The sequence below is a fragment of the Camelus bactrianus genome, chromosome 30 (assembly GCF_048773025.1).
Source record: "Camelus bactrianus isolate YW-2024 breed Bactrian camel chromosome 30, ASM4877302v1, whole genome shotgun sequence".
NCBI classification, from domain to species: Eukaryota; Metazoa; Chordata; class Mammalia; order Artiodactyla; family Camelidae; genus Camelus; species Camelus bactrianus.
The window spans coordinates 17,850,163-17,862,984 of NC_133568.1; the positions used below are offsets into that span (position 1 = coordinate 17,850,163).

The following is a 12,822-nucleotide window of genomic DNA, read 5'->3' on the forward strand; positions in this document are numbered from 1 at the left end:
GGGTACCAGAGCAAGTCACATGTCGAAGCCCCAGACTTGGGGCAGAAAGCCTGTGGACTGGGGTGCTCAGAGCAAGAGCTGAAGTGAATGAAGGGACTCAGGTACCTCCTGACCTGCAACAGGCACGGGAAAGAGTGCGTTGCCTGAACAGCAGAGGGGCTGCACTTTCAGTAGAACTCTTCCCACACTTTATTGTATTTACAGTCGTTTTCCCTTGGTCTCATAGTGGGGGAAAATGTCATTTAAAGATTCTAAAATAATCTTGATTAAACTAAGGGAAAAGGACATTTTTCTATAACTTAATCTGGAGACAGAAAGGCTTAATGCCCCTCCACAGGCCCAGGGTTGCAGAAGGCACTTAGACCCGAGCATTTCTTAGGTTAGTTGTTCATTCGTCAAATACTTACTGAGCATCACTGGACCCAGGCTGTCTGCTGGCGCGCAGAGGAACAAGACCAAGTCCCTGTGCTCATGCAAGCTCACGGCGGGGGGGGGGGGGGGGAGGGAGGCAGTGAGCCTACGGGTGATCAGCTGACTGTGGAATACTTGCTTTCTAATGAGCAGAGCCTAGGAACACAGGAGGATGGAGTCCAGGCCACTTACAGGCTTTTCCCCCTTAATTTTCACTTGGGTCATTCCCTCAGGATAACATTACACTATTGCTTTAGCTACTAATAGTGATCTAGAAATTAGCATTGTTTTAAACTTTCCAGCCAGACACATGCATGGGAATACTCTTCCAAACCCAAGAATCCTCAGGCATGCCATATGCCCATGTAATCATCTAAGAATGGCACAAATGCACTGAGTTACCAGATAGCCAGAGAAAAATGTCTGATTTCAACTTAATCAGTATCAACACCAGTGTTGACATGGAACACCAGCAGGAACCAGCCAGTGAGACAATTCACCAGCACCTGATGAGGAAGAGGCCTGCAGGAACACACCAACACACCCCCAGCTCTGGCAGCCGAAACGTGGGCAACAGCATCCTGCCAGCTTCTATTTCCTGTCATTGCTATGGCGCCCATCCCCTTTGTATCCAAGGCACTGAGAACCTCCCGAATCCAGCTGGTGACTCTTCTTCATGTCCAAGAACAGAAGGAGCAGGGGAAGGTTGGGCAACTCTAGAGAGGTGTGTAAATAGCAGTTTAGGGACAGTTTGAGCTTTCTGGTAGATGCAGCCTAGGGGAATCAGCATAAAAGCTTCATCTGTTGTATGGCTGCCGTATGCTTATGAAAGGAGCCAGGAGTACACAGTTAAACTACTGTTAGCTCTGTTCACGTAACACGTCCTTCCTGATCCAGCCTCCATCGCCCCCTACAAATGGGCAGGGATGCCTCCGAAAACCCAGGTGGAGTGAGGGTATCATTGGTGGTGGTGGTGAGAAGGGGGGGTCACTCTGTTGGAGGGAGGCAAAGGTCTCTAGGTTTGTGGGCTGGGACCGCGAGGAGGGAGGGGGTCCATGGTTGGAGAAAGGTCTGAGAATCAGAAGTCCCTTGCAGTCCGGGTTCCGACACCCTCCAGCAAAGCCCTGCTTAAAAGCATCCATCTTTTGTGCTCATCCCTTTCTACCCTGCCCCCCCCCCCCCGGTCCCTGGGGTCAGGCCTCGAGGTCACGGCTCCCCCTTGCAGGATCCCATGCTAGCTAACGCAGGAGGCTCTCGGGTGAGGCTGGGGAGGGAGGAGCTCACTAAATTGTGTTGGAGCGAAGGCGTCGAGGATGGGAAGAATTCATCCAATATGGGGAAGGCGGACGGGACTATAAGGAAATAGAGAGGGGACAGTGTACACTCAGCCTTTTCATCACACGGCGGGGAGATGGAAGATTTTCCTAGATTGTTATTCCAGCGCCCGGGCTCACTATAGGGAGACGTCAGAGCGCTCGGGTCCGCGGTGGGGGAGCCCCCAGCCCCCCCTCGACCCGGGCTTGCATATAAAGTCGGGGCGACCGTGGAGGCTGCAGCAGTGGCGCGGGCGGCGGCGGGGGCGGCGCTGCTCCGAGGTCCTGGTCCTCCCGTCTCTCCGCGGGGAGAGCGCACTCTCCGCGCAGCCACGCCGAGGCGCTCCGAGGGCTTCCCGCCAGAACCATGCGCGGCCGCGAGTTCCCTCTCGTCCTGCTGGCGCTGGTCGTCTGCCAGGCGCCCCGGGGGCCGGCCGCCCCGGTGTCGGCAGGCGGAGGGACCCTGCTGGCCAAGATGTACCCGCGCGGCAACCACTGGGCGGTGGGTGAGTGTCCGGCGCGCTCTAGCCCAGGCGGGAGCTGCCAGCCGCAGGGGTCCGTCTCCCCATGTCAGCGTTTCTGCGGCTCGGCGGTGGGGGCTGGGTTTGCTCGGACCTTTTCTACCCAAACACCAACCCGGTTATCCCAAAGCTCCCCCCTGCCCTTCTGCATCCTGGGAAGCCGTCGGTCCCTGGGCAGCCTCAGACTGGTCCCTCGATCCTTTCCCGCTCTCTTTCCTCTTCCCCAAGACATCTGAACCGGCGCGCAGCTCTCCAAAATCCCAACCCACACAGAGATCACCCTCCCTCCGCACCTCCCAGCACCTCATTTTGTCCGCTGAATCTCAGTCCTGCCTGGCACGGTTCTCTCTCTGAACAACTTTGGGGAGCTGGGTCCCCGAGCGCCTCTCGGAGCCCTGCTCCAACCCGGCGGCTGCGCCATTGCGCCCGGCAGAGCCACAGGTGTGGGACCTGGGGCGCGTTGCCCGCCCAGGATTTCAATCTGTTCGGCGAGCTGCGCCTGAATCTCGCTTCTATCTGAGGCTTGGCTGAACTTTCTCGGTCCATTTTTTTTGCCTTTGCAGCGATTGTCTTTTCTTGCCCTTTTGCCCAACCCTTCCTCTTTCTATCCAGCAGGCTCGGCGCTTCAGGAATCGCGCCTGGTTTCCACACTGATCCCAGATTTCTGTCCTCTTAAGTCCCTGCTTTTCTCTGCTTCTCTTGACCCCGCGACCTCGCTCTCTCCCCTAACTCCTTTCCCCTTCTCCCTGCCTACAAGTCCTGCTTTTCAGGCACCGGCTTGGAGGTTCGCTTGTCCTGGCCCCGTAACCGCAGGGACTTGTACCGGGTCGAGGGCGGCCGAGCGCGCACCCGCTGCTTCTCTGCGGCTGGGAGGCAGGTAGTGGCCCCTCAGCTTCGCGCTTATGGAGCATCACCCCGGGGCTCTTGGTCCAGCCGAGTTTAGCCTCTGGCAATCGCAAAGCGTCCGACTTCCTCAGACACCTCCCCACAAAGCCATCTACAACAATCTCAACATTTTCCGGGAAGCTGGTCGATCCCTAGAGAGATTTAAGGTGGGGTGTGTGTGTGTGTGTGTGTGTGTGTGTGTGTGTGTGTGTGTGTGTGTTTCACGATTTCCTGAGTCATCTACTTGGGAGTGGCGTAGGGTGTGTTGGAAAGATAATTGCTAATTCAACTGCCAGAGGATTCAGTTTCTCGGTGTGAAGACAAGGAAGAATTTAGGGGAGTGGTGAGGCTAAAGCTGTCACGTCCTCAGCTCCTCTGCTTTGTGTGTTTCCGGAGCTCCGGGTTGCAATAGGATTATTTTCATTATTACTGAAAGAATCATTTGCCAAGTCTTGGCAACCCTAGGGATGAAGTATTCGTCATGTCTGTGGGGGACTCGGAACACAGGAGCCTGGTATAGAGAGGAGAGGTTTCTATGGGTGAAAACCCCTGCATTTCAAGAGAAAAGGATGCTTAGAAGGTGTTAAAGAAGCCAAACTCAGAATTGATCCTTAAAAAGGGGTTCTGGGAGTTTAGATCGAGGCCATTGTCCAGTCCAGACATGAGCTAGGGGAATGAAATTTCCAGATTTCCAGCCTCTTTTTGCTCATCTGTATTTTTGTACTAAAAAGGCTTATTGTTAGGTAGCCCCTGCAGGCCAAATGCAGGACAAGAGAGTTAGCTGAGAAGCTAGAATCATGTTATTTCTAATGCCAGCCAGCCCTGACTGCTGTCTTTCCTGAGCACATCTTTCCCCAGGTGTTTAGGATGCCTGTCATTTAATCACCCTTCATGGTGGAACTTGGGCATTCCCAGACCAAAAATACACTGACCAGTGACACCCCCAAATTGTCTTATTTTCTTATCTGTTCTCAATCACACTCTTTTCCCTTTTTCTCCCTTGGCTGACTGTGCAGAGTTGATGAGGAACGAGGGAAAGAAGGAGGTGATGTAGAAAATTGCGTTTGGGTTTAAAATGACGTTGCAGTGGGGAAAAAGTTTGCTCTGGGTAGACATGCCCTTTGTTGGAATATGAGCATTCACAAGCGTGAATGACATTGTTAGATTTTATATGGAGCCTTCTGCTCTCTGAAGTAAATGCCTATCCTCCTCAGTCATGGAAGACACGCAATTTAGTTTTAATTAAAGCAAACTGGAGCTCCATATTGCCGTCCATGAAGAAGCTGTTAGCACAAATTTGCAGGTTTGTTAAGTGGATTGCTTCTTCCAGCTGAGAGAAACGTGATGTGGTCATGGAACACAGTTAGCAGACTGAAAACCAACTCTTCTCTGGCTTGATGTTCATGGAAATGTTTCGTGTGTGATGAAAATATAGGTTAACACCAATGCTGGTGACTATCACCTGTGCTCCCACGAAATGTTTCTGGTCATGGCTCTAACTCTGATGCGAAGTGTGTCGTGGAAGGTTGAGTTCTGAACACTAGTGTTCAGCTGCAGAATCGCTTTACATTAATTGAGCTGCCCCAGAAACTGTGAAAAACAGCTGAAGTATCGCTCCAGAAAAATCAGCTCTTAGAAGTACTCAACACTGTCTTAATGTATATTTTCTGAAGTTAGGTAATCTTCAAGTTTGGAGTTCAAGACAATTCTTTTATGTGTCATGCCTGCCATTTTAGTGGTATTTTTAAGTGATTCAAAGGACGAAAGCTTTTTCCTCCCTCTGGCCAAGGTTTTATTTTTTCAAGTGCCTGTCATTTGTCTATGCTGAGATCTCCATTATTATGATATGGACACATAACAAATGATGATGGGAGAAGAGGTGGAAGTGGGCCTATCATCCACGTTGCCATGGAAACCATTATTTAGTTGATGGTAACTAGCTCAGAAGTGCATTAGGACCCAGGAAATGTGTGTCTCCCTGCGATGTTATAGATGGCATACTTTTCTCAATAACCGGTCTGTGGGGCTAGAAAAGGGAGGCTAACGCCTACCCACCAAATACGCAAATACTGAAATTCAGTACAGTGTCCCCGAATTTATGTTAAATGTGGGATTTATGTTAAATCAATCACAGAATGGAGGCCCATTTTATCATTCCATTTTAGAAAAGTCCACACAGTTATTCAAGCATGACAAAAATGAAAGTCCTGTTAGGAAAACCATCTCCAGAGTCCCTCTGTTTCATTGGTGATAACGCCTTTCTCATTTCCAGCATTCTAACTATATGATAGGCAATGACGAAGGACGAGAGTGACTGAGATCATTACTGGGAGCATCAGATTGTAATCCCACTTTCCCATTATCATAATTCAATTTCCTCCATGTAAATAAAGCCAAATGATTCGCCACTTCCTGGGAAGTTGTGCAACACAGTCATTGCTATGGCTAAATGCAAGGTTATTTAGTGGAGACCTGGGCACCGGGTTGACCCAGCAGACAAGTGAGGAACCAGTCTTTCAGGATTTCACTCCTTCAGTTGGGACCACGTCCTCAATAGTCTTAAAATTGCATGAGGTGTCAGGTCGTAAGTGACTTGGCAAATGCTCACACTGCAATGTAGTAAAACCTCATTTTTAGGCTCCCCAGTACTCACAGAATTAATTTTTCTGGGTTACATAATGACATTGTGATATACGATCCCCATTCCTTTTAAAACATTTGAAAGTCTTTTGTAGACGCTATCCTGATTTCCAGGCCCCAGAATGATTTCTAACTGGCTTAGGTTCTCAGGAAGTTCAAAGACACTTCAAAGCAGTATTATACTCTAGAGTCTGGACTGTGAGCTGATTTTAATCCTAGAATCTTTACTTACATGTTTGTGATCTTTGGCAAGTCTCATTTTCATCAAATTGATCACGATGCGGATCAAATGAAATAATCTGCATCTGTAACATCCTGTTAACTGCACATTGGAGTACTCACACAAGCAATAAAGTCACGGTGGGGGCTCTCTGTTGGGGGACAGAGCTGCTAGAAGCAACTGAGGTCTGTCAAATATTATTTCCATGATGTTTGCCTTTAATGCTTCTAATGCCAGTCAACACTGGAGCCACAAAGAGCTCTTCCCTTGTGAACTTTAAATCAAAAGCACCACAGTTTTACTAATGTTAGAAATTTGAAAGTGCTGTAAAACCCAGTTACGGAGAAATGGGAAAAATCAACTAAAGAAAGTAAATTAGGCAATGTGAGTTTATTTAAACAATGGGCTGAAGTGTTAAGAACTCAGACCTTGAATTCCATGCCCCTTTCTGACCCTATGGTAATCCCCATTTGCACACATGAATTTCCATGTTTTTAGCGGTTTGGCCTCCTGCACGGCAACTTTCATTTGTTTATATGACAAGTACACATCCTTGGAGCCACTGATAGACTTCTGCTGATGATTTTATACCTTCGTGAGAAAATTCTGCATTTAGGTGACTGAAAAGTGTTGGTCAGAATTTGTTTTCAACTTGTCTTTCATTACAAACTGCATTTCCCAGGTGTCATTTCAAGGTTCAACCTCAGCTAAAATGCTAAGAAAGTTTAGTTGGAAAATTCCTTTGGTACATGGATGGGTATTACAGGTAAGAGGAAAGCAACATCTTTTTAATCACACAGAGGAAAGCATGGAGACCTGTCTTTTCAGGAGCAATTCAAAATTGACTGGGGAAGATGTCCAAACTCCATCATTCAGCTGGAAATAAAATCCAGTGCACACAGAGTTGGTGATAGAATTTCAGATATGGAAGGTTCCTTAGATGTCAGCTAGTCCAACATGTTCGTTTTATTGTTGATAAAATTGAAGACTGGGGATGCTAAGTGACTTGACAGAGGTCACCTAGCTAATTAGCAGAGGGGCTGGGACCAGACCCAGGGCTCCTGAGTTGCAGTTCTGAAGTCTGTCCACTCATTAAGCATGTTGAGCAAGGAGCAAAGTCTGTCAGTCATTTATGAACTAACTCCTGATAGTAAAATGCTATCTATCCAGCATTTAGGAGGGAGCAGCACAAACACAGTTGGTGTCCTTTTTAATTTCTTGTTCATTCATTCCCCAGGGTTACATTTGTGACCTTCTGTTTTTGTTTGTTTGTTTGTTTTTGAACCAGAGTATACGCTTCTTTTATTTCTTTATGAATGTGGCACCAAACGTTTTAATTGAAGCACAGTTGCTGTACAGTATTGTGTAAGTTACAGGAGTACAACACAGTGATTTGCAATTTTTAGTTATATTCCATTTATAGTTATTATAAATATTTGCTGTATATTGTTTCTGTTTTTGAACAGGACACTTAATGGGAAAAAAGAGCACAGGAGAGTCTCCATACGTTTATGAGGGAGGGAGCATGAAGGAACAGCTGAGGGAGTACCTTCACCGGGGAGAAGCTACAAGGAATTTGCTAACCCTCCTAGAAGCAAAGGGGACCCGAGGCTATCAGCCGTCTCAGTGGGAGCCCCTGCGCATCCGCCAGTCTACTTGGGGTTCAGAGGACAGCAGCAACTTTAAAGACGTCAGTTCAAGACTCAAAGGTATACTGAACATCCTGGGGAAGTGGGGGTTGGGCGGGTGGGGTGGGTGTGGGAGGTAATGGGGAGAGTTGGGAGCAGGGGAGGTTTGAGCAGGGAAGAAGTAGACTGTTTAGAGGCAAGCCTTCCGGAAGACACCAGTACATGCTGAGAAAATGAGCAGACAATCCCCATGCTAGCTTTTCTTTTCAGCATAATTGATTATTTTTCCTCTTAGCACATCAAACTCCAATTGAGGTGTTTTATTTTCTATTGTGCATTGATGGGATTTAAAAAAAAAGTCTGCCAGGCCCTACCAGAGTATTTGTAGAGTGAGGTTGTAGATTATTTGAGTTCATCCCTGTGGGTCCATAGATATGTTTCTTTTTGATGAACACTAGAGGAAGGGCCTATTCATGGATGCTTTTAGAAGACAGCATTTTTGCTGCCTGCATTTTATACAGAGTAGTCCTCCTTCCTATTTGTTCCAAGATTACCTTGTTCAGGCCTCAGCCTAATATTTCAAAACTTGGTGAACATATCTAAGGTCAACTGATTTGTTCTCTATGTGTTTTTATAGAGAATAAAGGAAAAGAATGATAGGAAATTGGGATTGTTTAGATGCAAAGACAGACAGGAAACAAGATAAGAGAGAGAATAAAATTTATAGGAAGAAAGCCAGGCAACTGAAAATGATGTGATTATCATTAACTTTTAAGATGTTTCCATGAAATTTATGATAAAAGGCAAAACTAATCTTTGCAATACAATTCATAATAATAATCGCTAGTTTTGGTGAGGATTTTCTATAAGCCAAGTACTGGCTGAATCAGTTTCCCTCCATTTCCTCTGGTGATGCTCACAGCGGTCCTAGGAGAGAGATTCCAGAAGGTGCTTTTAGTCTCTCCATTTTAGACGGGAGGAAACTGAGACTTTTCAAGGGAAAAGCCCATGCTGTCTGCCTCGGACAGTCTGCTGCCATGTGAGGCATCTTCTGGGAATGGTCCTCATTGATCTTAAATACGAGGATGCAGGATGCAATAGTGTGCAGGAGCAGCCTTGCTTCTCACTGTTCCTGGCAATAAATGACATTGTGTTTCACTCAGGGACCTTGGGGAGCTCGCACCGTCCCTCTTTCGTGATGGTTAACTCTGATTGATGGCTCCTGGACAGAGGCTCAGGGCTGATTTGGCCTGGCCTTGGCTGGCTTCTCCAGAGGGAGGTTTTACGTTTCCCTACTCTTCCATTTACTGTGGATTCTCCATGCTAAATGCAAACGAAATGTTCATTTGTTGCATTAAGCACCTAGAGAGAAAGTCTCTCGTAGCCTTCATTCAGGAAGAAAATCTGGATTACATCAGCCAATACAGAAATAAGAACCAGCTTTGTACAAAGCCCTGAGTGAGTGATTCTCTTGTCCACGCCTGTGTTATAGGAGTCACAGGTGTTGTGTGACCTGTGTCACAGTGGATCTGTCAGTGGATTACGGGGCTTTAAGGGCTCCAGGAATTTGTAACTGACTTCTTGGCCCCTGGTTGGCCTCGCCTCTTCTTGGTCAAGTGCTTTGCTGGACTACCTGTGGGTGATGTCCAAAGGCAGTGCCTTCTCCTTTGTCTGAAGAGTAACAGCGATCACCACCACAAAACCCTCTAGAATAACTTTACAAACGCTGAAATGGACTTACCCCCATCACTCATTCATAAAACACCCCCCCCCCCCACACACACTCTATCATGGAATTAATCTATAGTCCTTCAGTTTGAACCAAACAACACCCACTTTGAGTTGCTTTATTCCCCCAAACCTAGCTCTGTATAACTTTGGAACGTTTTGAAAAATGTAACTCCTTCCTCAAGGATCAAAATTTTTCTGCCATCTTCAGAAGGGTGTTCTGTCACCCCTGGAGGCAATTATAAAAGGTCTCCGAGTGGCACTTCTACAGGACGGGCTGAGTGTTCATTTGCAGAGAGTGACTTCAGGGGGATGTTTACCGGTATACAGTGTGAGCTGAAAAAAGTCGTCTTTTTATAATCAGGCCTTTTCTATTATATCTTTTTGTGCTTTGTTTTTCTTTTTACAAGTTTAGAAAGCCCATCCCTCTTCATTCTGCCCCAAATTGAATAATTAGCTATTGCACACTTCGGTACCATTCTTTTGGCTATATTTCCCAGCAAGATGAAAAACAAATTCAATGGTTTCATCTTTGCAGAGACCAAACCAGTTTATCACTCCTCTTTAGAAACTTCACCTCAATGAAAGTATGTTGATATGAAGATTGAAAGCATCCTGCAATTACCTTATTCACAAAGAGGAAGTAACAAGAGAATAGTTCTATTAGAAATCCTTGTATCTTTTGGTGTTAGAAAGAAGTTTAATAATTTAGCTGAGCATGACCAGAATTAGCAGCAGGGATTTTCAGAGGCTGAAGACTTTTCTTAAAATTAAAAACTACTCATATATGCTCCCCTCTCCCATTTTAGTAATAAAACATGGAGTCCTGTTGCCAAATCTCCCAGAGCCGTAGTTAGAAACTGAGCATCTTCCTATGTTTTGATGACAAAGTTATTTACTGGATTCAGAAAAGCTTCATGTAAATGTGCACTGAAGTTTGGCGACTATATCATGGCGAACAAGCTCTAGAACTTTATTAGCAATTATGGCCAATAATTTTCAAGGTTAACCTTAATCTTTTAACTATTCCCTTCCTGCAAAAAAAAAGAGTTGATGGAACGTTCCCCCTATGGTTTCTAAAACAAGAAACAGTGTTCAGGGCTTAATCCATAGTCCCGGATGTGCCTGAGGGTTGTCCTGAGTTTCAGTAAAGGTTGAAGGTGGACTCTGGGTTCCTTTTATAATTTGGACCCAGTTCATTGTTTTTTGCAGCCTAGGCTTTTTTTCTCTTTTTTGCTGGACGTGAAGAAAGGGACCTGGGAATGCACTGCAGAAGGTGTTATGGAAAGGACGTAAATGTACAACTTTGCCCTCTCTTTCTTTTCCAATTTTTTAAATCGAAGTATAGTGTACAATGTTTCAGTTTCTGGTGTACAGCATAATGTTCCAGTCATATATATATATACACACATATTTCTTTTCATATTCTTTTTCATTATAGATCATCATTCTAAGTGAAGTAAGCCAGAAAGAGAAAGAAAAATACCATATGGCCTCACTTTTAAGGGACCGTTCCCATTGTCCCATCAGATCAGCACAGAAAATAGAAAGCTTTTGTATGTGAAAAGCTCCAAGGGAAGCTCCAAATATAGGAAAAGCAACATACAATCAAGAATAACTAAAAAGCTTCTGATTCCCCGGACCGTGTCTGTGGAGCAGAGCGAGGTTGGCTCCCACCTCCAGTACAGCTCCCGCCTTCCCACACCCAAACCAGCAACCCTCCTCCAGCCTCCAGGTCCTAGGTTACACAGTTTGTCTTTTCCTTGTCACTTTATTTCCACTCTCTTGAGCCAAATTCTCAGATTCAGTATTTTGAACCAGTGCAGGGGACAACCACGCGTCCTGTCCCTCATCCTCAGCTGGCCCCTTTTTATGACCAGTGGCTCATACTGCGAGATGGATGGCAGCCTCTTTGGGCAGGCTGGTGACCCTTAATGGTGCCTCCTGGGCTCGTGGAGAAAAGCGAAGCTAATTGGCCTGTTTGGGAATGGAACCCCAGGCCCTGGCCTCATTATCACTTGGTCAGAACAACTGAGCCACAGAGCAGGCAATAACTGATCTGAGCAGCTCAGCGAGTCCTTTATTAGGAATAAGTGGCTGATCTGGACATTGGGGAACCTGAATTGCCCAAGAATCTTGGAAAGTGTAATAAGCTCTACTCCGGATGAAAAGTGTTTTCTCGTCTCAGTGGGTAAAGGGTGCTACATGGGAACGGAAGGGTTTTAAAATGATAGCTACTCATTCTTTCTTTGGTGTTAATTTGAACAGAAGCCACAACAAAAACAAACCGCAATCAATTTAGGATTGGCAGAAACCCAAATTAACTCCTCGTCCCAAGTTGCCCACACAACTACCATTTACAGTCATGTGTTTATAATGTGTAATTGTGTAATTCATAAACTAGCTTTGATTTGTGGAACGAGGCACTGCCGACAAGGCGAAGTAACAAAATTCCACATTCCCTCATAGTTCATCTACCTGGTTGCTACTTGAGTAAAAAATTCCTGGGGATAATACATTTAATTTCCAACATTGATCAAAATATACTTGTGTAGTCATATCAGGGCACAACTTAAGCTAATATAACAAAAAGACCTGAAAATACAGTGTCTCCTAAAAAGGAGGAAGTTGATCTCTCTCCCAGGGGACAGCTGCGGTTCTCAAGCATGAACATGCTCAGAGTCACCTGGAGGACTTCTGCGAGCACAGATCACTAGGTCCCATCCTCATAGTTTCCAGTTCAGTAGATCTGGGATGGACCGAGGAATCTGCCTTTCTACCAAGCTCCCAAGTGATGCTGATGGTTTGTTGGGAATGGATTTACTTTTAGTATTAGGGCTTCGGCATCACGAACTACATTTGCTTAAACTCTTTCTAATATTTTTTAAGTTGGTGGACTCTCTGCTCCAGGTTCTCAACGTGATGGAAGGAACCCCCAGCTGAACTGACAATGACGATGGCGACCTCTCTCAAAGAAGCAAAACAAAATCCTTAAGAGACTGCGTTCTATGGGCATCCATTCTCCTGGATCAGCAATGAGTTTCCTTTGTGCAAAATACTTAACTATTCTTGTATCTTTCAACTTTGACTAAAGTCATGATTTTCAAGCAGCATATCTTCTGGTTTGAACTTGTTTGCTATGAATAATTGTCCATTCAAGAGTCTTCCAATGAATGCTCTTTACGTGTAGGCTATTTGTCAGTTAGATTCTAGGCCCCAGCCTGTTCCCATTCACAATAAAAGCTTAAACACCTTGCCCAAAGGGCAGATAGTTCTCTTATTTCGATTCCAAATGAGAGGAAAGTGATTAACACTGAGATAAACTAACAGCTTGATAAAGAACCTGTATGCTCTTTGGTGAGGCAGGCTGTATTTTTAGTTCTCCCCTCTGAAAGCCACTGACTGAATCCTTGTAGGGACTTAGAGCCTTTCTAGAGGCTACTGCTAGAAACTCAGACATGAGCATTTATCATGAC

The 12,822-nt window shown here is 45.7% G+C and overlaps 1 protein-coding gene across 3 annotated transcripts; it reads left to right on the forward strand.

Moving 5' to 3' along the window:
- The first annotated feature begins 1,959 nt into the window (after positions 1 to 1,959).
- On the forward strand, positions 1,960 to 12,459 carry GRP (gastrin releasing peptide). 3 transcript variants are annotated; one of them, XM_074355208.1, is made up of 3 exons: positions 1,960 to 2,230; positions 7,457 to 7,699; positions 12,236 to 12,459. In XM_074355208.1, the coding sequence occupies exons 1-3, from the start codon at positions 2,092 to 2,094 to the stop codon at positions 12,292 to 12,294; spliced, it is 441 nt and encodes a 146-aa protein (XP_074211309.1). In that variant the 5' UTR covers positions 1,960 to 2,091; the 3' UTR covers positions 12,295 to 12,459. The 3 variants fall into 3 exon arrangements, with proteins under 3 accessions (XP_074211309.1, XP_074211310.1, XP_074211311.1); XM_074355209.1 differs by having other exon boundaries at positions 12,257 to 12,459; XM_074355210.1 differs by having other exon boundaries at positions 7,457 to 7,680.
- The last annotated feature ends 363 nt before the right edge of the window (positions 12,460 to 12,822 follow it).

Excerpts from the sequence above, each read along its gene's own strand:
- GRP (XM_074355208.1), top strand. The coding sequence starts at position 2,092 with ATGCGCGGCCGCGAGTTCCCTCTCGTCCTGCTGGCGCTGGTCGTCTGC. Across the intron at positions 2,231-7,456 it reads CGGCAACCACTGGGCGGTGG|GACACTTAATGGGAAAAAAG; the intron begins GTGAGTGTCCGG and ends GTTTTTGAACAG. Across the intron at positions 7,700-12,235 it reads CGTCAGTTCAAGACTCAAAG|TTGGTGGACTCTCTGCTCCA; the intron begins GTATACTGAACA and ends ATATTTTTTAAG.